The sequence below is a fragment of the Penicillium robsamsonii genome, assembly GCF_028829455.1.
Source record: "Penicillium robsamsonii strain IBT 29466 chromosome Unknown utg000001l_segment0_segment0, whole genome shotgun sequence".
Taxonomy (NCBI): domain Eukaryota; kingdom Fungi; phylum Ascomycota; class Eurotiomycetes; order Eurotiales; family Aspergillaceae; genus Penicillium; species Penicillium robsamsonii.
The window spans coordinates 4,530,775-4,552,248 of record NW_026643219.1 but is presented as its reverse complement, the minus strand read 5'-3'; the positions used below and the strand labels follow the sequence as shown (position 1 = coordinate 4,552,248).

Sequence of the window (21,474 nt, the reverse complement as noted above, 5' to 3'; positions counted from 1 at the left end):
AGAAACAGCTAACAATTGAGCAATGATATTGAAGAAGCAGGGGTAGCAGACCTGAGATATGAAACGTATTTTCACTACGTAGGATTTGCCATGGGAATCCTTTAGCCCTACTTTCAAAGGTATCAAAGTGGGACTTATCTAAAATGCCAAGACCGTTTTTCATTGCAAATTACCAAAATAGGTCTAGCATGAGACCGTAGAAGTCGATTTATGAGAATTTCCATGGAACAACTTGGCTAGTCCCATGGGAAATGTCAATGCTTACTGCTCATTGATCGATTTACGCCATCAACTAACGCTACCGCGAGCCGAGCACTCCCATCATGCCACTTAGTCTACTTCGTACATTCTGTATCGAGATGGATTAGGCCGAGATATGGATAAATTTTATGCTCGTGTTCCAGAAAACAATGGGTGAACCTCCGAGGACGCTAACATGCCGCCCATTCCGCCTTTGGGTTTCCGTAAATAGTCTTTGTTTCTGAAATCTTTTTCAGAATAATATCTACCTCATAATCTCAGCCGCTTTCAATGACGAACCCAACATTCGTATTTTCCCTGGGTGCCTGGGTCGTCCCCGCCGTCTTTGAAGCTACCCGCTCCCGTCTGGAAACCCTCGGATTTGCCTCCGAGTGCCCCGCGCATCCTTCAATTGGCGCTGAGCCGCCTTCTAAGACTCTAGCCGACGATACCTCCTCCCTGCGCAATGTGTTGACGAAGCTTGCAGACGAGGGGCGCGACTTGGTTGTGGTTGGACACTCCTATGGCGGCGTGGTTGCTTCCTCGTCTGTCGAAGGACTGGATAAAGCTGCTCGTGCAGCCGAGGGCAAGACTGGCGGTGTTGTGAAGGTTGTATACCTGGCGGCATTTGCCCTAGACAAGGGCCAAAGCTTGTTGGGTATGCTGGGAGGAAACTATCTACCCTGGATGAAGGTCGAGGTAAGCCTATGCTGGAAATGATACATATTTGAAAACACAAAATGTGCGCCACAAGAGGACAAAGCTGACTAGTGGATAGGGTGATTACGTCCTGGCGGATGGTACCGGAGAGGTTGGCTGGCAGGATATCTCCGTTGAGGAGCAGGAGAAGTGGAACGCGCTGGCCTCACACACCTCGCGTGCTGTGTTCTCTGGCGAGTCCACTTATGAGCCTTGGACCGACATTGCCTGCGCCTATATTGTGTGTGAGCAGGATCGTGCCCTGCCACCCCCATTCCAGGAACTATTTGCTTCTAAGATGGGTGGGCCGGAAAATACTTACCGACTACCTAGCTCGCACTCGCCGTTCTTGAGTATGCCGGATCGTTTGGCCGAGGTTCTGCAGCAGATCGCAAAGCCATGAGGGATTTTCAATTTTGATTTAGCTCAATTATTCGAATTACCACGTGCATGATTTAATATAACACGGAGTGTCGATAGTGAATATCACAGCCAACAAACTTATTTTAATTGTTCGTCTTAAGCCCCCACATTGATGTGAGACAATTGCCCCCGAACCGCCCCCAAATGTACTCCGGACCTAGAAAATTTCGACTACATGGCCCCTGAAAATAATTATATATGAGAAAGTTCTTGCTCGGCACTCGGTTACATACTCGGAGTATCACTTCGGCAGTTGAAAGACCAAAGTACAAATCCGTACTAAGGCTAAACCTTCCATAGTGTATTGTTCCAAGGTGGAGAAAGGAGTGATAGCGAGCCAATCATATCCATGATAACCAAATCGCTCCCAGATGGACAGTTTAGTTAGTCTCGTCCCGGTGATCTGGTCCTCGGGATATTTGTCCAACTGTACGGAGGTACCCTGCCACACTTTGCAGGGGCGCAGAAGCCAGAAAGCCAAGGCACTACGAGAGGATTTCGGTGACGGCAATTGTTACCTAGTTATATTCACTAGGTAGTATCGGATAATATGATTATTTTCCCTTTGCTCTCGCTTTTGATTGACATCTAGAGTAGGCTTCGGGCCCCCGGTAGGTCTTGTGGATTGAACGTAGAAAGATGATAGTGGTAAGATCGTGACGGAGAGGAAGATTACCATCCCGGTAGGCAGTTGTATCTTATAGCGCAGGTTCAAGCAATTTGTATACAAAGGTGGTGCCGTGTATGAAACACAACTACCTTGCCGCCTAGATCATTATGTATTTCCTAAATGGCTCTCACGGCCTCGATGTATGTAAATGCTGTCAATTGATATTAATCGGTACAATTTCTTTTCTTTTTTTTGTATTTTTGCTCTGCTATTCATTTGTGTTTACAATTTCCCACTTGATCCATCTCTCCAGCACTCCATCACATTCAAAACATTATGGGAGTCCACAGGCACTCCCTGAGAACAGCAACTTTAAGCCCACATTTGGCTCAATCAATATCGATGTGAGCAGCATAAGCTGCCAAGACCACAATGACACAACTTTGTAAATCAGCACCAATCCTCTTTGATGTCTGCAAGATCAGTTTGATCAACGTCTTTCATCTCCATGTCCTCATCTCGGACAGAGTCCAACCATTCTTGAGCCTTGGAAAACTTCTCGCGCTCTTTCTGTAACTGAGCACGACGATGCTGGCGTCCAGGGTCCTCCGTCATGAGATCGAGACAGCGCGCACGACCTAAGTTACCTATTAGTATAATTTTCAATTTTGTACTCGACATAAATAATGCGTATACTCACCATGATCGCCGAAAATCTCCAGGTCGTCACGAAGAGTATTGACGAGGCCCGCACGGCAAGCCCGGAACAGCTTCATGTGAGTCGACTGACACAAGACGTCCAGGAAACGAGAAGACGCGATATCGTAGTAGGCCAGCGAGCTCTATGACCGCAATTAATAGATGTCAGGAAATTCCCTGGAAGACTTACGGCCATCATATCAATCTCTTGAGAATATCTATCAGGACCGAGTTGGTCTGATTGGACCTTCTTGATCTTGTCGGAAATCTTTTCATCATTCATATCGTGGCCACGGATCTTGAGCCAGCACATGGCCCGAGAATTGTGCCGACGAGATTTCAACGAGCTCGAAACCTGTTGCATCAAGAGTTGGTGTTGGCTCTGGGCCATCGTGAACGGTATCTCGTGCTCCGACTTGCAATAATCTTTCGCGATCTGAAGGTGAATGCGGCGGAGCTTGCTCATGAATTCTTTCAAGATTCTGCTGAGCTCCTGATACAAACCAGTCTGGTGGTACTGAGCGAACTCCTCCTCCAGAGCTTCAATCAGCATGCTGTGAACAAGGCTATGTGTAGCCTTCACGAAAATCTCCATGAGCTTCCCCCAATGCTCAACACTTCTTTTGTTTAAATTTTCGATCGCTCGTGGATCAAGCTGGTTTGGTACACCGACTGTGTTCGACCGAATCTTAAGCTCCGTAAGTTGTTGAAGTGTGATTCGAGCAGACTTGGACCCTTCGAAGTGGGAGGTTGTGTACATAGTCCTTCTCGGAGTTGCTGGTTCGGATGTAGAACCACCGCTCGCAGGGGACTTTCTCTTCTTGGGTGTTGACGTGTTGACACCTACAATCTTCATCTCACAATCTGAATCAACAACTTCAGCCAAGTCCTCATTGTCCTTCTGCGCAGCAACGTCCAAGATAGGGCGTGTCTTCGCGAGTGCAGTCTGCAGATCCATAACAATCTCGGTCCACTGCTCTTGCAGCGGTTTTTGCTGGTAAGAGCTGTGCTCGATGTTTGGGGTCCCATCAAACAGCTCATGAATCTTCCGTTCAAGATCCGACGTTTTGCCCCAAAGGATCCGCTGCACGTCCTCAGTGGGAGGATTGGGCAATGTCTGCAATTCTGCGTCAATGGCTTTCGACTTTTCATCGATCTGGGCGATGATGGACGGCAAGGATCCTAATATCTGACGCATCAACAGGTCAGACAATGCCGATTGAAGTTTACGGGTACCAAAGCGGTCTTTAAATGCGGCGAGATCTCTTGTCCACAGTGAAGAACCGAAGAACATTTCTTCCTCCTTCCTGGCTTGGACATGGCTGACAAGTGTATCAGGATTGTTTCGAATGACATAATAACCATGGCCAAGCTTGAACTTCGTGCCATCCAAGATTTCGTGCCATTGGCCGAATGCTTCGTCAGAGGGCCGGCGGTCTGGCTTGGTCAACACCCCAAGGGTACGTTCCTTTGCGCCTTTAATGTCCCGGACGAGGCGAGCAGCACTTGAGTTTGTCGCATCGTCAGTCATGGGTAGTGTGAGGAGTACAATGCAATGCTCCTGAGAAACGTAGTCCTTGACCAAGTTTTCAACTAGGTTTACCAGGTATTTCTCATTGTCCTGCTCCGTCTGGCTAATCACCCCAGGTAGATCGTAGAAGGACAAGTTAGGCAGACCTGGGCCGGAAATATCCAAACGCACGGCGTTCGGAGAAAACTTGACCTGAGGAATAGATGACATGTCGGCCATAGTTCCAGGCGCAAAGTCCTGCGGATCTGTGCTTGGATTTAAGATCGCCAACTGGCCGCACAGAATAGCCTTTTTGACTTCCTGCTTATCGTCCAAGGTGACAAAATGTTCATCATCCTGACCGCCGAGGGCAATCCATGGTCCCAGTGGCTCTGACTTCTTTGACACCTTCATGCGCTTCGATGGATCGAAGATGTAGCGGCGTGATAAATGGATCACGCATTTCCAGTTTTCCTCACTTTCTGATAGATTTATCTCCAAGGGGCATCGAGTGCAGGTTCCTTCGGATCTAGGGACCTTGATTTCGGAGATACCTTCGATAAGGGAGCTTTTCCCGGTGCTCTGGTCACCGACGACACATATTTTTGGCAGCATAATTTTGCTGTCCTCGATACCCAAGTGGCTGAGGTCTTGAATCTTTTTCACCAGGTTTTTCATGTCCCTGGTGAGATGCTCAAGAGACGAACCGGGAATTAGGTGGGTTGGAGTGACATCAGGTATACCATGAGAGACTGGCATTTGAACAGCTAAGCTAGCTAGAGAAATGAAGAGACCAGTTAGAGAGAAGACCTGCCTTATCAAGAGAGACCCGACTCACAAATTGCTGGCCTGGGTTCCGACTTTGGAACTCTGTCATGCACGCCTGACATTGCGGCAGATCAGGCCTGGAGGAGTGATTGTTAGCCACGAGAGCGGGAAGATAGGAGACAAGAAGTGGTGCCCAAGGTCACTAGTGGTAGCTCTAGGTGAAGTGGGACATACTAGCAGACACAGAAACAAAGCAGAGGATGCAAACGACAGATACCTGTGATACCCAAGCCAGGTTGCCCAAGAGTGTGCAAAGAGGTAGGCAAAATTCAAAAGTTGCAGACACAAATAAACGGGTGTCGGTAGATAGGAGAGAAAGGCTGGACCAAGGTCGAGGAGATAGGTGATAGAGAAATATGATGAAGAAAGATAGAAAGGAGAGAAAGATAGTGTGTAGAAAAAGGACGCAGACTGATTGGGATAGCTACACAGGAGTGAGAAATTGAAGAGAAAAGAAAGTACACAAGAGGTCACCACCTACATGAGAGCGAAAGAAGAGATGGAAAACAGTCGACACCGCGTTGTGGCTAAACGGTGCTACTGGTTGGAATCACCTTTCTTCCACAGCCAAATATCACCCTCGCCAAGCTCCATATCTCTACAAGTTGAAGCTATACAGATCTGAGTGATTGGATTTGATATGTAGCACCCGCAGTTACCAGGCAACGAAAACATGGGAGAACAGACCAGAGATCACGACAAGCATACACCAAAACCCCACATGGAAGTATAATCCCTCGACACAATGTGGTGTTAGCGTTAGTCAATCTGAAACTTGGCCCTTTTAAATGTTCTAAAGCTGAAAACAACCGACATTGGCTTCTACACTCCTTGTTGTCCGAATTTATACTGCCAAAAGTGGCCCAAAGTATTTGGTGTTTTACCACATTTACGAGGCATTATGCACTGTACTCACCTCGTAAATAGAACTTAAAACATTGGATTGTCAAAGTCGTGATAATCAGCATCAAAATCTTCCGTAAAAAGCCCCCACGGGTGAGTCCGCGACAGCTTGATACTCAGGTTGGTGTAATAACCAGTAAATCTGTAGTCTCGTTCTAGTAGCTAGCTCAGTTCATCAAGGCCATGCATTTCATACTGCCTCTCGGTTCGTTTTTAATATTGGCTTTTCAAGGTAGCATTGATTCTGTTTTCCAATTCCACAGAACCCTAAAACTTAACACAATTGGTATGAGCGTGATTTCTTTCTTTCCCACTGTCTGTAGATTGGATCTTTCCATAAGCAGGTCTCCTGGTGCCAGGGGTGTGTGCTCGACAATTCAACAAGACAACTCTGAACTAATTAGGGCTGTCGGCTGGCTGCACTATGGCACTTTACTCCATGGTGGTTTGTAGGTACGCCTGGCCATTAAGCCACGCTAGCCCAATTGCAGAATTGATGCTCTAACAAATCCAAATAACAAACTTTCTAACAGTAGATGGTCTATTAAGATCTAAACAGCCACTACAACTCGCTTTCAAACTCATATTTAGTGCCATAAGGGGAGGAATTGGAATTCCTGAAGGCGATATAGAATGTCCGTGCCCTAAACCCTACATCCTAATTGAGTATCCACGAACTATGCTTGACAACGGGAGACGGGAAGCAGAGTCCGGACAGTAGAAAATTTTCAATAAAGATCATATTTACATACATGGTTATTTCAGTGCCATTTATGAATGAGTCCAGTTGGTAATGAGTCATGAGGGTCAGATGAGGGTCGAGAGTTATATGCAACCGTCCAATCAGATAACATGCCGATCCCGCCCAAAAATTCAAGTGCTTTATCCCACCATCCCACCATCCCACTTTTTGCTCTCTGTAACCACACATTATGGCGGATTCCAACCCTGTTCAAGAGGCTACTGCCTCCATTGCTAACCTTCTTCTCGATGATGTCACCGGCGAGAAAGTCTCCAAGACCGAATTGAAGAGACGCCAGAAGCAACGTGAGAAGGACGCCAAGAAGAAGGAGAAGGAGGCTGCTGCTCCCCCCAAGCCCAAGGCTGAAAAGAAGTCATCTGCCGAGGAGGACGAGGCCAACTTGACTCCTAATGTTAGCGATCTTATTCCCCAAGTCAATTTCTGTTTCCTGGAAAGCTAATTAGTGTGTCATTCCAGCAATACTTCGAGATTCGGAGCAAGAAAATCAACAAGTTGCGCGAGACCAAGCAGCCGGAACCCTACCCGCACAAGTTCCACGTTGATACTGACCTCCGCAAATTCGTTAAGGACTATGAGGGTCTCCAAAAGGGTGAACAGAAGCCCGATGTCGCCGTTCGCGTTGCTGGCCGTATCTATACCAAGCGTTCCTCCGGCAACAAGCTTAACTTCTACGACATCCGCTCAGAGGGTGTCAAGGTGCAGGTAATGTGCCAAGCCCAATTCGCGACCGGAAAGCCCTTTGAAGAGCAGCACGAGCTTCTTCGTAGAGGTGATATTGTGGGCATCGTGGGTTTCCCCGGCCGGACCAACCCTAAGAACCGTGACGATGGTGAACTTTCGATCTTCGCCACTGAGGTTATTCTCTTGACCCCTTGCCTACATGCTATTCCTTCGGAGCACTACGGCTTCCAGGACAAAGAGCAGCGTTTCCGCCAGCGCTATCTCGATCTGATCATGAACGACCGGTCATGTGATATCATAAGGACTCGCTCTAAGATTGTCTCCTACATTCGCAATTACTTCGAAAGCCGTGATTTCATTGAGGTTGAGACTCCGATGATGAACGCTATTGCTGGTGGTGCTACCGCCAAGCCCTTCGTAACCCACCACAATGATCTCGACATGAACCTCTTCATGCGTGTCGCCCCCGAACTGTACCTCAAAATGCTGGTCGTAGGAGGACTCCACCGAGTATTTGAGCTGGGTCGCCAGTTCCGAAATGAGGGAATTGACCTTACTCACAACCCTGAATTCACTACCTGCGAATTCTACCAGGCTTACGCGGATGTGTACGACCTGATGGACTTGACCGAGGACCTCGTTTCGAGCCTGGTTAAGCACGTTACTGGAGGCTACGAGACAGTATTCCACACTCAGTCTGGTGAAGTCTACAATGTGAACTGGAAGGCTCCCTGGCGGCGCGTGGAGATGATGCCTGCTCTCGAGGAGGCCTGTGGCGAGAAGTTCCCCCCTGGTGACCAGCTCCACACCCAGGAGACAAATGAATTCCTCAAGCGCGTGCTAAAGAAGATGAACGTGGAGTGCTCAGCTCCTCAGACCAATGCCCGCATGCTGGATAAGCTGGTTGGCGAGTTCATCGAGAACACATGCATCAACCCCACTTTCATCACCGGTCACCCCCAGATGATGTCGCCACTGGCCAAGAAGCACCGCGAAATTTCCGGTCTTTGCGAGCGATTTGAAGCCTTCGTTTGGTAAGTTCTCACCCAATTTATATGCGGATATGAAGCCTCATATGAAACCCCCCCCCCCTGTTCTCTCCAAACTTTTCCTGCTCAAAATTGGTCCAAAATTGCTCTGCCTCAATTGGCCAATCAGCTTTCACGGAATCTTTTTTTTAGCTAACGCAATATAATTATAGCACGAAGGAGATTACAAATGCTTACACCGAGTTGAACGATCCCTTCGACCAGCGTATGCGCTTCGAGGAGCAAGCCAACCAGAAGGACCAGGGTGATGACGAGGCTCAGATGGTTGATGAGACTTTCTGTCAATCCCTCGAGTACGGTCTGCCCCCAACTGGTGGCTGGGGTATGGGTATTGACCGCATGGTCATGTTCATTACCGACAACTACAGCATCAAGGAGGTTATGACTTTCCCAATGATGAAGGAGGACAAGACCGCTGCCGACCCCAAGTCTGCTGCCGAAGTCGCCGGTATCGAACCCAGTCCCGAGGAAGGAATCCGTATGTTATTAATATCAGCAAATTTCCACGAGCCGGTATCACTGACGATGAATATACAGCCCACAAATGAATAAAGTGATATGACTGCTCAACATCAGAATGTTGATGCTATTGATGTGTGATGCGTCTTGGGGATTTGCATGCAATTCTCTGTTTTATGACAAATGCAGCAGATAAGATAGATTCTGAAGAATATCTCGGCGAAATAGCCAGTTTTTAAACAATATCCTTGTTAGTAATTGATGCCAGAACGGAGTCGGTACCTACATATATGCAAACCGGATATATCTTGTACGTCTACTCAATATTTAGCCCTAATGAGGTTGACCAGAGGTCGAGCAACTGCTTATTTAATTAATTATACCTGCGATGTGTTTCAAGGGTTCCGATCTGTTTGCTTCTCAAGCGGCGCTCTCCTCAAAACTACCAGGCGCCATCCGATCCCATGAGACTGTATATAACAATGCCCAGTACAACTTGCATCTGAGAACCTTCATCAACCCCAAGCCTTTTATCTACACCTACCACATATTCATTTCCATTTCCATTTCGTACATCACCATCCAGTGTCATTTTCCTTTTACTCAAATCACTACTTTCTTCAATATCATCAAGTATCATCGAGCACAGCTGTGTTGAAACCATGTCCCGTCATACCATGCCTCTCCCTCGCATCCCAGACCTGAGTCTCCCGTCTTTTCGAGAGCTCGACGAGTCTATCGAAGCCAACAGGCGCAACCAACCCAGCTCGCATCTTTCTAACGATACGTGTTATCGAACGGAAAACAGTTCCTCGTCTTCGCCACAAAATATCAATACCATTCCCAACCCGTACCCACCCTATCCTGCTAATGGATGGCTTGTCCCACCTGACCCCAGCCAGAATGTTTGTATTTATCCATCTATCCCTTGTGATATTAAGCTAAAATTTAGTTAGGCTTTCCGAGAGCCTGGATTTACCTACCAAGATGTGCGTGCAGAATGATACATATATACGAGAAAGAGAGTATTGTAAACAGCTGACATCCAAACAGCAGGGCTCTGCCGGGGTGTTTCAACCTAGTGTGAACGTGGAAAGAGGTAAGGAAGAGAAAACAAGAACCTGCATCTCAGGCCAAAAGTACAACTTACAAGGCCATTCCACAGAGACAAATCCCGCCCCTCAACTCTCCCTGCGCCTGAGGGAGCCTCAGCCACCACCAAGCCCCACGCAGTCGACTTTGAGCTCTGCGCAGACGACACTCCGCGGGCCGCTTTCTCCAAGCACCCCGATATCATCAACCCCGGAGAAGATTTTCCCCAATCAGACTCGACAAATCTTAACAAACAGGCAGCCACCTAACGAGCAGGTCCGCCGCCAAAGGGTGAACCGCGATGCAGTCGCCAACCACCGAGCCCAGAGACGGCGAGTTGGCGTTCATTTCTCTGAGGTGGCGGCACACACCGCAAAATGCGATGTATGCAACAAGCGCAACAAGAACGGCATGGCTCGTTGCCAGAACTGCGGATGGCAAATCTGTCGCAAGTGTCTGACTGATCGAACCGGAGACCGAACACACGCTTCCTTTGGAGCGACTCATGTCCCCGAGGGCGGCGGCGTTATGCCAGTATCTTTGCCATCTGTGGATGGAAATCAAGACCGCCGATCCTCCCAGTCAGTGGCAGATATGGCGGCTGCGCAAACCCTGCTGGAGCTTGTATCTTTCCGCAAAGGAACTGGAACTCCTGGTAGCACCGGCGAGGTGGGAAGTAAAGCAGACAGACAGAAAGTGGCTGCACATGGCCTACTTTTGCAGCGGCAGGTTGATGCTTTGTCCACTGATTCTGATATTACATTGCCGGTTGTTGGAGATGAGGAGTGGCCTCAGGATGAGTCTGATATTCTCATCGGCGAGGACGGCCTTCCCCTTGGGTACGTGATAACACGGCGCAACCCTGCGCGTGCTGCGAGACCTTCTACGAAGATGGCGGAGTAAGTGATGTGGATTTGACGAAGCAAAGAGAGCAAGAAAGTATCACTGAGATCTGGAAACTGAATGTAAGAAAATGGTGGAAGACAAGTGTGAGAGCATGGAAATGAGGACAAAGGGCGAAAGGAAACCCCCCCTTCCCCCGGGGATTGGCGCGCCTTGGGAATATCAATTTGGATTTAGGTAAATCAACTAATAAACCTCGTGTAAGTTTCGAAATGTGTTTTTACAATGAGTAGTAATGCTAGATAGTTATACAATAAGACTCGAGAATTGCTCGAGTCAACAGATGAATGGAGATGGTATCAATGACCAGGGCGATTGATTAACAGAATCAATCCTGGTCGACGTATTCATACACTAGAGAGGCAAGGGTATTAGACTCTCTTCACAGCAGAGGCAGCAGTGCTAGAGAGCTGCTGGGACCGAACTTTCACAGCCATCTGCAACAGCTTGGCTGTACGCGACGGGTGCCAGACTCGGCTGCCCAAGATCATGACCCAAGTCAGGAGGAACAAGCTGCCAGCCTGGTGGGCGGATGCAAGGGGAGTGGGGACGAGGTAGAGAAGAGTAGTAATTCCGAGTCCGACTTGGCAACAGGCGAACGCGAACACACCGTGGACGCCCTTTCTAGCAGGTGCGGGCAGAAAGCGCTTCATCGTGGGCGAGCGGCGGGTGTAAGCCATCAAAGCGCAAATGACGGTGAAGGTGGTCACCGCAAGGACACGGTGGTCAAGCTGGACAAGAGAGGGATTCTCGAGCATGTTGCGCCACCAAAGATCGGATCGGTCCTCGTGGCGGGAGTAGCGGGCATCGAACAGCTCCTCCTTTGGAGGTGCGAGTCCTTTGCCCATCCATGGGAATTCGTTGTAGATAAGTCCAGCATCAAGACCAGCGACAAGACCGCCGGAAATGACAGTTGTGAAGACCAAGAGAGCGATACCAGCGACTGAGCGGCGGAAGAAGGCCAGCTTCGGGTCGCGCAGCGCATTCAGCTGGTTGATTCCAGCTGCGGGGTCAGCCATCAACCGGTGGGACCGCATAATAGCAAGACCGTTCCACAACATCGCGACGTAGCAAACGAAAGCAGCACCCAAGTGAGCAGTCAGACGGTACTGGCTCACTCGTGGGTGACTGCCCGGGGCAAAGAGATCATCCTTCAAGCCAGACTTGACCATCCACCAGCCAAGGAAGCCCTGGAAACCAATAAGACCGGCAATTCCGAAGAGACGCCACGCCATCGGCGTGGAGACCTTCTTTCGGGCAACGAAGTAGACTGCAGGCAGTACAAACGAGATTCCGACAAACCGGCCCCAGAGCCGGTGAATCCATTCCATATAGTAGATCGATTTGAACTCGGAAAGAGTCATGTTCGGGTTAAGCAATTGAAATTCGGGGGAGGCGCGGTATTTCGAAAACTCATCCTCCCAATGTTCCGCATTCATTGGGGGGATGGAGCCAGTAACGGGTCGCCATTCAGTGATGCTCAATCTGTGCCAAAATTTGTCCCGTTAGCATTGGAAGCTCAATTTTCGTGAAAAACCAAGCATTCCAGACCACGTACCCTGATTCTGTCAACCGTGTCAGACCACCGAAGACCACAATTCCAAAAACACTGGCTGCGCTGCCTAGAAGCCAGTAGCCAACGGCCTTGTCGCTAATTTTGGGGAAGCTCGATTTGCCTTTCGCGGCGCCCTCCTCGACTGCCTCTGCGACGGCCGGTGCGGTATTTGAACGCTTGAGACTGGAGGTGAAGAATTCACGGTTCTTATTGTTCAGAATGGTGGATTTGGTGGGTTGACGGAACTGGAGGGCTCCGAATTGGCGGATTGATTTGGCTGCGTAGCCCTGACTTGGGAGGGATTGAGATGTGAAAAAGTCCTTGGCCAAACGAGGCGCAACACTCCGCCATAACGACAGAGAGCTCCTCAGAGAAGCCATGGTTAAGACAGATGAGTGAAAGAAGAAAGCTGTGGGAGTTCGGGGATTGTACGATGTCGCGAAATGCCTTGGCCAATCAGCTGTGGAGCATTTGTCGGAGTGGCATAGTACTGTCAACAGTACACAATAATTGACGTGTGGAATTAAATTAATAAGAGAATACTAATATCTATAACTACTGTTCAAATCATAATTGGCCTTGACTATGCATGTCCGGACCCAATATTGATGTTGATGCCTCAGGCGGCTACGCCTCGGGCGTTGTGATCGCCGCAGCTCCAACCGTCAGCATTGTATTGATCCGCATCACTTGACTTTCTTCCCAGCGCAGCGACAACATGTCCTACGCTCTGGAATCTAAGAAGCGAAAGTTTCACCGTGTTCTCGAATCAATATCCAAGCCTCTTACCCCCGAAAATGCGCCCAAGGCAGCCCCTGCGGCGCCGACGACGGTACAAGACCGTATCTCCGCCAACTTATCCATCAAAAAAGTGCGCTTGGCCAGTGCCGACCGTTCGGAGCTCACAGCGGTACGCAACTCAATCAACAAGATCTCCCGACCAGGGCACCGAATTACGTCCGCAAATTCGAATAAGCGCCCGACCTTTGTTCCTTGGGACCGCGAACGTTTTCTCGAGCGGTTAGAGACCTTCCGCCGTGTCGATCGATGGACGTCAAAGCCGTCTCCGATCAATGAAGTACAATGGGCGAAGCGTGGTTGGATATGTACGGACGTCATGCGCGTCACCTGTGTGAGTGATTGTGGCGGCGCAGTCGTTGTGAAGCTTCCCGATGAAATCGATGAGCTCGATGGTTTCAACATTGAGAAGGTGGAGGAGCGCAAGGAAGTCCGTGAGTAATCCGACGTATTGCTGGTCCAGCGGAACGGGGTTATATGCTAACCTACATACCTGTAGGCGCGAGGCTAGTTGACGAATATGCGAAAATGCTAAGTAATGCTCATGGTGAAAACTGCCCATGGCGAATCAAGAGCTGTGATGGTGAGTCTGAATAGGACACTGAGAAAATTGTCCCATGACTAACATGGAATTAGCAACTATCCAACATCTTCCTTTGACAAATTGTGACTCCGCCTTATTGGGTCTTCACAAACGATATACAAACATCTCGGAAATGGGCGAAAAATTACCAGCCGATGATATCATCCAGATCCCAGAAGGGCTTGATCTTGATGTCATTATCAAAGGACTTCCCGAAGAATGGTTCAAGGAGGCCGAGAAACCTGCTGTATCCACCGACGGAGAGACTCAGCCTACAACCGCCGACAACCAAGACTCAACAAAAACACACAAACACGTTAATCGAGCTGCGCTGGCGCTAGCATTGCTCGGCTGGGATACTGCCTCTGATGGAGCTGCGGGGTTAGTTGGATGTGGTGCGTGTTTCCGTCGCCTGGGGTTATGGATGTACAAACCCAAAGACAATGGAGATGTGACCGTCTACACTTCCCTCGATGTGGCCGATGAGCACATGGAGTACTGTCCCTGGATTGACAAGGTAGCCCAAAGTGGCACTGGGCGGCCCAACGAGAAGTTGGCGGAACTACGCGCTGGGTGGCAGATGGTCGCGGAGGCCGTGAAGGTCAAACACCGTCGTAGACTTCGCACTATGGCGTCCGCCGATACATTGCGGACGGACCCAGAAACACCAACCGAGGCCACAGGGGAAGAAGAAAACGCGGATGCGAAAAAGAAAGCAGACCGCGAGTGGTGGGCAAAGATTCGACGAGTGAGACAGGTTTTGACGGCCAAGTCGCCAAAACGAAAGCCTGTCTTACCTCAATGATCTTGCATGCTGATCTTCATTTCTGTTCAATATTACATTAATTGGGAGCGCGGGTTTTATTCAGAGGGTCAAAGTGCATCTTTCAGCGGCTTGTGTTTTTTAGTTAGCTTCGATTTATGGCCATTGCGAGACACGACACTTCGCAATGATGAAAATACATCTATCTCATATTCATCTCTAGACACTGTAATCTAATTCATCGAAAGTTTGTAGACAGCCTGAGATGAATGGGAGTTAGGGTTGGTTTGGGACGCTCTGATTGGCCGAGATCCGGAGCTCGTTGACCTTCGGACACCAGCCATTGCTCTGATATAACTCTGACTTGCACAACTCCGGAGCCAATATTTATTTGAAATCAGTCTAAAATTCTTTATTTCTTCCAAGGTTATCCTAATTTCGAAATACACCTTTCATTCCTCGCCAGATCCCCGCGACTATTGTTCTGCCAAATCAATTTTTCGAACAGTTTATAAGTCACGCACGTCGCCATGGATCACCACAACGGAGACGGAGCCCACGATGGGGCTCCTGGGCGCTCAACCCCCCGCTCGCCTGCCCGCACGAATACCACATACCCTCCAACGGATACCGGCAGACACAGGAGTATAGAAGGAGATGGTGGAGCAGATGGATCGAACAATTTATCAAGTGCTGCATCCAAGCGCAAGAGACTCCAGGAGAGGCACCAGGCCCTCCGAAAACGGGGCCGAACTCCGCCGTCAGTATTCTCGCGACGTAATCGCTCCCGTAGCCCAGGTGGCGCCCAACCACGCGAAGACCGACGTTCTCGATCGCCACTACAGCCGCGCCGCTCTCCTTCGCCCGATGCACCACGTCAACGCAAGAGACCTGGAGGCGGAGCGCGACAGGGGCTCCTAGACCGTGAAACACTACGACGCAAGCAGGAGGAGCGTGAACGTGCAGAGCAGGATGAGGCTATGCGCAACTCTCAACAGCGCGGCGTCTCGGACGTGGTCCGACAACACTACAATGCGGTTCCCGAGAGAGGCCGTGAGTGGCGGAAGACAGAGAGCAAAATCAAGGGGCTACGAAGTTTCAACAACTGGGTGAAGAGTACTCTGATTCAGAAGTTCTCTCCCGATGAGAACTTTGTTGCGCGATTCGAGGATAGCAAGGACTGGGCGGACGACAGCCAAGGGCCGCCGCCCCCCGCTGATCAAAAGCTTCTCGTACTGGATCTGGGCTGTGGTAAGGGTGGCGATCTAGGCAAATGGCAGCTGGCGCCCCAGCCGGTTGACCTATATGTCGGCCTTGACCCTGCCAACATCTCGATTGAGCAGGCACGGGGTCGGTACGATCAAATGCGCACAGGCCGCGGCCAGCGAGGCCGTCGACCACCCCAGCCGATTTTCCATGCCGAGTTCTATCCGAAAGACTGCTTTGGCGAGTGGCTGGGCAATATCGACATCATCCAGCGTGTTGGTATCGATGCCAATGCCGGCCCCGGTGGATCGATCATGGCCTCTCGCTACGGAGGTGGCGGCTTTGACATCGTCACATGTATGTTTGCCATTCACTATGCCTTTGAGACCGAGGAGAAAACGCGCCAAATGCTCAGCAATGTCGCGGGCTCCTTGAAGAAAGGCGGTCGCTTCATTGGTGTCTGCCCCAACTCAGACGTGATTAGCAGCCGCGTGTCTGCCTTCCATAAGGAGCGCAAGGAGCGCGAGGCTGCCAAACCTGCTGAGCCGGAAGGCCCCGAGGATGGCGAAGTCGAGGAGGATGAGCGGGCCCAGTGGGGCAACGATATCTACCGTGTTCAGTTCCCTGGTCCAACCCCCGAGGATGGAATATTCCGACCGCCTTTTGGGTGGAAGTACAGTTACTTCATGAAGGAAGCAGTGGAAGAGGTTCCCGAATACGTCGTTCCATGGGAAGCTTTCCGAGCGTGAGTGTCGGCCATAATCATGTTCTACCATATATAACTAACTTTTTACCCAGCCTGACCGAAGATTACAACCTGGAGCTACAATACCGCAAGCCATTTTTGGATATCTGGGAGGATGAGAAGAACCACCCTGAGCTGGGCCCTCTCAGTGAGCGGATGGGCGTAAGAGACCGCGTGACTGGTGCTTTGAATATGACAGAGGAAGAGAAGGAGGCAGTCAGTGAGTAATCCCCACATGTGCATTGCATTTCTCGGCCACTAACAGATGATATCGCTAGGCTTCTACCATGCATACTGCTTCTACAAGGTATAGGCTATCATGCATACTTCGAATATTGCATTGACCCTACGTGTAAACTCTTTCTCGCTCAGCATTTTTATTCTCAATTTCAAAGAATCATCTTAGATCTCAACCAGAGTTTGCAACAGGACCTATATGACATAAATCACCGTGACGATTATAGTCCCCAAACAACCCATCCACAGGCACATCCAATTCCTTCAACAGAAACTGTAGTTGCCCTTCTTAATCTATAAGCCTATTGTTCCCAAATCTTCTCTTATCTACTATAAATCCTGCTGCTGAATCCCCACCACATTCCCATCAGGATCCGTAATCATCCAAAGCATCTCAAAACAAATCAGCCCCTGCGCCTGTCCTCCGCGTTTCAAGATACGCCTGCGCTTCCACAACATCAAGAACAACAAGGCCAACATGTTCAAAGGTATTAGCTTTTTCGGTCGATGCGATAAGCCGGTCATCCAAGACATTGAACTGCACCAGTTTCAGGAGCCCGTACATATTGTTCTTGGCTGCTGCCATCTCAGCGCCCGTTTGGAGACCGGTGCCATTTTGTCCGCCTTGTGCGTACCCCATGCAGTTTACTATGTACTCGGGGATTGCTTGTGCACCGAAGATCTTTCACATACCGAGGATATTGCCGTAGAAACCTTTCATGGCTGAGAGGTTGGTGGTCAATAGGCCGATGTGCCTTAGGGCGAAGCCTTTTGTTGCTTCTGGGACTGGACCGTCGGTGCCTATTGTGAAGGGGTTTGATTATTGGCATCGCGGCTGGATGGGTTGCATGTTTTGGCTGGGTTGATTGCGAGGGAAAATAAAATAGCAAAGAGGTTTCTGATATGCATATTTTAGGTAATTGGGTTTTGTAGGAGTAGTCTTTAGATCAAAGATGGAGATAGAAATGGCTCTAGTTCGAGATATTTCCCTAGGTATTTCTATCTACGGAGGGAATCATAAATGGCTGCCAACTTCGATATTGCTTGTACAAACATGCAGCTATCTGAAAACACTATAGATTCTGCGTACCTGGTCGTAGTGGGGACTGCGTGCAAGACTAGCTTTATATGGTGAAACCTGGCGACATACTGAGACCCAAGCTCAGTGTCTAATATTGCATCGTGAATCCTATGTCTTGTCCATTTCCGGGGTTTTAGGGTTGATTGTGGGGTATGATCGATGCGGGGTGATCAGCCATTGGGGTTTCTTGGTAGCATATATATCCGTGGACCATCAGACGACATATCGCTGCATCAGGTTGTCATGCTGTCATGTTATAGTTTACTGTAAATGCAGATCAGTGCTCAACTCGGATGTATACGGACGCCAAGCCATCCGCGTTTTTGATATGGTAGTTGGATTGGTGCGTGAAGATAATTGCAACTGTCGTCCGATTGGGACGGGTTTCAGAGAAAATACGAGATTATGCAGATTTTTGACACAAGGAACCCTTGTCGCTGGTAGGTCGGTTCCTATAGTTAAGGCGTCCTAATCCGACTTTACTCGGAGTAAGTACACTAAACTAAATATAGGATTGACAATGCAGGGTTTCATCCATCGCAGATTACATCGCACAGCCCTCGCACATGAGTTGGTGTCAAGGAACTCCGGTGCATTACTTCAGCTAAATGGTTATACCGAGTTTTATTACTGGAGTATCACAAAATAGTATCGGTATATACTTCGATCTTCCCGACGGACTACATTGTAACGTGAATGGGGTTGTCACACGAACGATATGTTTCAAATCAATAAGTTGACATAGATTCCTTCTAGAGTATTTGAAACTCGCTAGTTGAAAAAATGTCAACGGTGAGGGTCGTGTAGGACAGTGTTTTGGCAGCTATAAGAATAGCGGCGACTTCTAGCCAAGATTTGTTTTGCAAGATTGTATTTAGCTATCGAGGATAAATAATCCGAACTACAGAATAAAAGCGTTGTTGGTATATCTTGGTATTATATGCTTGAGATAAACATGAACGTGCTCCTAAATAGAATCGACTTACATACTCCCAATGCCAAGGCCCACTCCATATTGATAAGGCTTATCGCTGATATCTATAACCCCAAACGGGACTAGCGTCATCGCGTCTCGCGTCAGGATTTCGAGATGCGCTTTGTTAGACTTTCTTTGTAAACGCCTTGGGAGCCCTGTATTCGAATCATATCATAAACCCCCCAGTAACCCAGATATCCCCAACTCACCCTCTAAAAGAGTTTCCCCCAACAACAATGTCGGCAACACCAAGCCGACGGCAGTCATCTCAGGCCCATCCACAATCAGCACAATCACGCAGACGAACCGCAACCCACACCTCAATCTCAGAGGCAACACCCCTACCAGAATATCAGACCCCTGTGGCCCCCCTCACAGCAGAAAGCCAGCGCCAAATCGCTTCCCTCCTCGCATCACACCACCTCCGCAACCTCCGCACCCATCTCCAACATGCCGCCGAGAAACTTGCACACTCCGGCGGTGAAGTAAATGAACGGCTCATTGATGCCCGGATTCGGTACGAAAAAAACAAGGAGGCGCGCCGACGTCAAGGCGACGAGAATGTCGACGACGACGAGAGCAATAAAGAGTACCAGCGGCTTGCTGAGGCCGAGGCTCGAGTCGATGCAGTCACTGCGCAGATGGAGGAGAAGACACGACTGATTGTCGATTCAGAAATCAAGCTCCAGGGGCTGACAGATGCGATGGGTCAAATTGAAAGGGAGGAGGGTGAGAATGTCGCTACTGCTTTGGGAGTAAGGCAGACTCGTCAACAGCGGGCAAGGCAGAGGGCCAATGAGGACGATGATGCCGATGGGACTGAAGATCCCACGGATGGTGATTATGAAGATGCGCAGGAGAGAGAGATGCGGGAGCGCAATGTAGCGAACCCGCCCAGTCGCAAGCTGGCTGATAAATTGAGCGAAGGCGCTCAGAAATGGGATGAGCTTTCTTTGACAGAGAGGTATGGGGTTTGCTCCTGGTTATATTCGTGGCATACTCGAAAGCGCAGAAACTGACAACTACGATCTAGATATGCCCGCAATAACTCCTACATCGGCTTCTACCGAATGGTTCACGACGCCAAGTTCCCCGGTGACGACGTCCCGCCGTTACCCCACTCATCTACATGGTTCGAGCATATGGAAGATACGAATGCGCGACCTGGAGGACCGGCACGCACGCGCAACCAGCACCGTGGCGTATCGCCCGCCGACTCTGACGATGACATTGCTATTGAGCGCGAGCGCATCTCCCTCAAATGCCCGTTGACTCTCACGCCTTATCAGAATCCCGTGACGAGCACCAAATGTCCCCACAGCTTCGAGCGGGAGGCTATTATGGATATGATCAACCGCAGCCAGACGACTATTGCGCCTCCGGCATCTCGTCGGGGCCAGCGCCGCGTCCATGTGGTGAAATGTCCTGTTTGTTCGACTCCATTGACCGCGGACGATTTGCGGCCAGATGCCGTGCTACTACGTCGTGTTCGCCGTGCACAAGAGCTCCAGCAGCGCGAGGAAGAGGATGATCACCTCGAAGGGGATGGGAGAAAACTGAAGGATCGAAATATCGGCATTACCTTGGGTAGTGACGGGGAAAGCGATGACGAGGCTATGGATGTCGATGCCCACCCTGCCTCACAGCGCGTCAAAATGGAGCCGCTCAGTCAGCCTGCTAGGGCCGCTCAATCCGATGAGTCGAGCGACGATGCGGAGATTGAGGATGGGGAGAATGCGGAAGAGGAGAGTGACGAGGGGAATAATGAAGAAGGGGATGGAGAGGCGGAGATTGAAAACCCAAACGAAGAAGTGGCCATTGATGAGCCCGACGATGAAGAAGCGGAGAATGAAGATGGTAAGATTGAACCAGCGCAGAATGAGGAAGAGCAGAATGAAGAGATGGACACTAACGAATCTGAAAATGAAGTGGATATTGAAGAGCCGGACAATGAAGCAGTGGCAACCGAACCGGATGACGTGGAGTATGGGGATGTGGAGAGCGAGAAAGGGCCAAACGAAGCTGCGGATTCTCCAGACGTGCAACCAGCGAATGCGCCACGTGAGAGTCAAGAGAGTGACAGCGACAGTGAGGATAGTGAAGGTAGTGATAGTGAAGGTAGTGATAGTGAAGACAGTGGAGAGAGTGATATTGAACCCAAAGTCGAGAGTGGGTCCAAGGAATGAGGTGGAAAGCCATTGATCTGCATGATACCGTCCATTTTGAGCGTTTTTAAATGAAGTTCCCTTCCCTCCAGCCGAAATGAAACGTTTCAAATCGGACTTTTGTTTTTAAGATCCTTCCTATGACTCCATGAAGTAACTGTCTCTAGAGATTGAATGCCTTACAGATCTCAGAGCCATGGCCATTAAAATTCCGAAACGATAACGCTAATCTCGTGTCTCCCCCGCAGTTCCAACGGAATGGGCTGTGGGACCCGAACCAATCAACGCACAGTATACCCGCTTCTAGACTAGTTCCCTCGTTCTCTCCTTATACGCCAGACACGAGAATATATTTTTCTTTTATCAGGATGCGACTCTAATCCTCGATCTTTAACTTTATTTGCCGGAACCCAAGGAAAGCCCCATCGTAACCTTGATGACCCAATACTACATCTCTAACCCCAGCAATTCTCACGCGACCCCCGGCCCACAAAGAAACAGTGCCA

The 21,474-nt window shown here is 49.5% G+C and overlaps 9 protein-coding genes across 9 annotated transcripts; 6 read left to right on the top strand and 3 right to left on the bottom strand.

Annotated features, from left to right (window-relative positions):
* Positions 1–531: 531 nt before the first annotated feature.
* Positions 532–1,342, top strand: N7447_001786 (alpha/beta hydrolase; the record flags this gene model as incomplete). The annotated part of the gene is made up of 2 exons (XM_057226062.1): positions 532–939; positions 1,019–1,342. The coding sequence occupies 2 exons, from the start codon at positions 532–534 to the stop codon at positions 1,340–1,342; spliced, it is 732 nt and encodes a 243-aa protein (XP_057090078.1).
* Positions 1,343–2,422: 1,080 nt separating this feature from the next.
* Positions 2,423–5,071, bottom strand: N7447_001785 (putative dynamin GTPase; the record flags this gene model as incomplete). The annotated part of the gene is made up of 4 exons (XM_057226061.1): positions 2,423–2,619; positions 2,673–2,814; positions 2,862–4,957; positions 5,020–5,071. The coding sequence occupies 4 exons, from the start codon at positions 5,069–5,071 to the stop codon at positions 2,423–2,425; spliced, it is 2,487 nt and encodes an 828-aa protein (XP_057090077.1).
* A 1,773-nt stretch (positions 5,072–6,844) lies between these two features.
* N7447_001784 (lysine--tRNA ligase KRS1) lies at positions 6,845–8,953 on the top strand (the record flags this gene model as incomplete). Its single annotated transcript, XM_057226060.1, has 4 exons — positions 6,845–7,066; positions 7,132–8,390; positions 8,558–8,883; positions 8,943–8,953. 4 exons carry the CDS (start codon positions 6,845–6,847, stop codon positions 8,951–8,953), a joined length of 1,818 nt encoding a protein of 605 aa, XP_057090076.1.
* Positions 8,954–9,526: 573 nt separating this feature from the next.
* N7447_001783 (uncharacterized protein) lies at positions 9,527–10,859 on the top strand (the record flags this gene model as incomplete). The annotated part of the gene is made up of 2 exons (XM_057226059.1): positions 9,527–9,773; positions 9,817–10,859. The coding sequence occupies 2 exons, from the start codon at positions 9,527–9,529 to the stop codon at positions 10,857–10,859; spliced, it is 1,290 nt and encodes a 429-aa protein (XP_057090075.1).
* A 371-nt stretch (positions 10,860–11,230) lies between these two features.
* Positions 11,231–12,794, bottom strand: cox15 (cytochrome c oxidase assembly protein cox15; the record flags this gene model as incomplete). The annotated part of the gene is made up of 2 exons (XM_057226058.1): positions 11,231–12,344; positions 12,418–12,794. 2 exons carry the CDS (start codon positions 12,792–12,794, stop codon positions 11,231–11,233), a joined length of 1,491 nt encoding a protein of 496 aa, XP_057090074.1.
* Positions 12,795–13,132: 338 nt separating this feature from the next.
* Positions 13,133–14,600, top strand: N7447_001781 (uncharacterized protein; the record flags this gene model as incomplete). Its single annotated transcript, XM_057226057.1, has 3 exons — positions 13,133–13,646; positions 13,712–13,795; positions 13,849–14,600. The coding sequence occupies 3 exons, from the start codon at positions 13,133–13,135 to the stop codon at positions 14,598–14,600; spliced, it is 1,350 nt and encodes a 449-aa protein (XP_057090073.1).
* A 488-nt stretch (positions 14,601–15,088) lies between these two features.
* abd1 (mRNA (guanine-N7)-methyltransferase) lies at positions 15,089–16,822 on the top strand (the record flags this gene model as incomplete). The annotated part of the gene is made up of 3 exons (XM_057226056.1): positions 15,089–16,509; positions 16,563–16,729; positions 16,788–16,822. The coding sequence occupies 3 exons, from the start codon at positions 15,089–15,091 to the stop codon at positions 16,820–16,822; spliced, it is 1,623 nt and encodes a 540-aa protein (XP_057090072.1).
* Positions 16,823–17,140: 318 nt separating this feature from the next.
* N7447_001779 (uncharacterized protein) lies at positions 17,141–17,467 on the bottom strand (the record flags this gene model as incomplete). The annotated part of the gene is made up of 2 exons (XM_057226055.1): positions 17,141–17,394; positions 17,440–17,467. 2 exons carry the CDS (start codon positions 17,465–17,467, stop codon positions 17,141–17,143), a joined length of 282 nt encoding a protein of 93 aa, XP_057090071.1.
* A 1,572-nt stretch (positions 17,468–19,039) lies between these two features.
* Positions 19,040–20,989, top strand: N7447_001778 (SUMO ligase MMS21; the record flags this gene model as incomplete). The annotated part of the gene is made up of 2 exons (XM_057226054.1): positions 19,040–19,767; positions 19,837–20,989. The coding sequence occupies 2 exons, from the start codon at positions 19,040–19,042 to the stop codon at positions 20,987–20,989; spliced, it is 1,881 nt and encodes a 626-aa protein (XP_057090070.1).
* Positions 20,990–21,474: the final 485 nt, after the last annotated feature.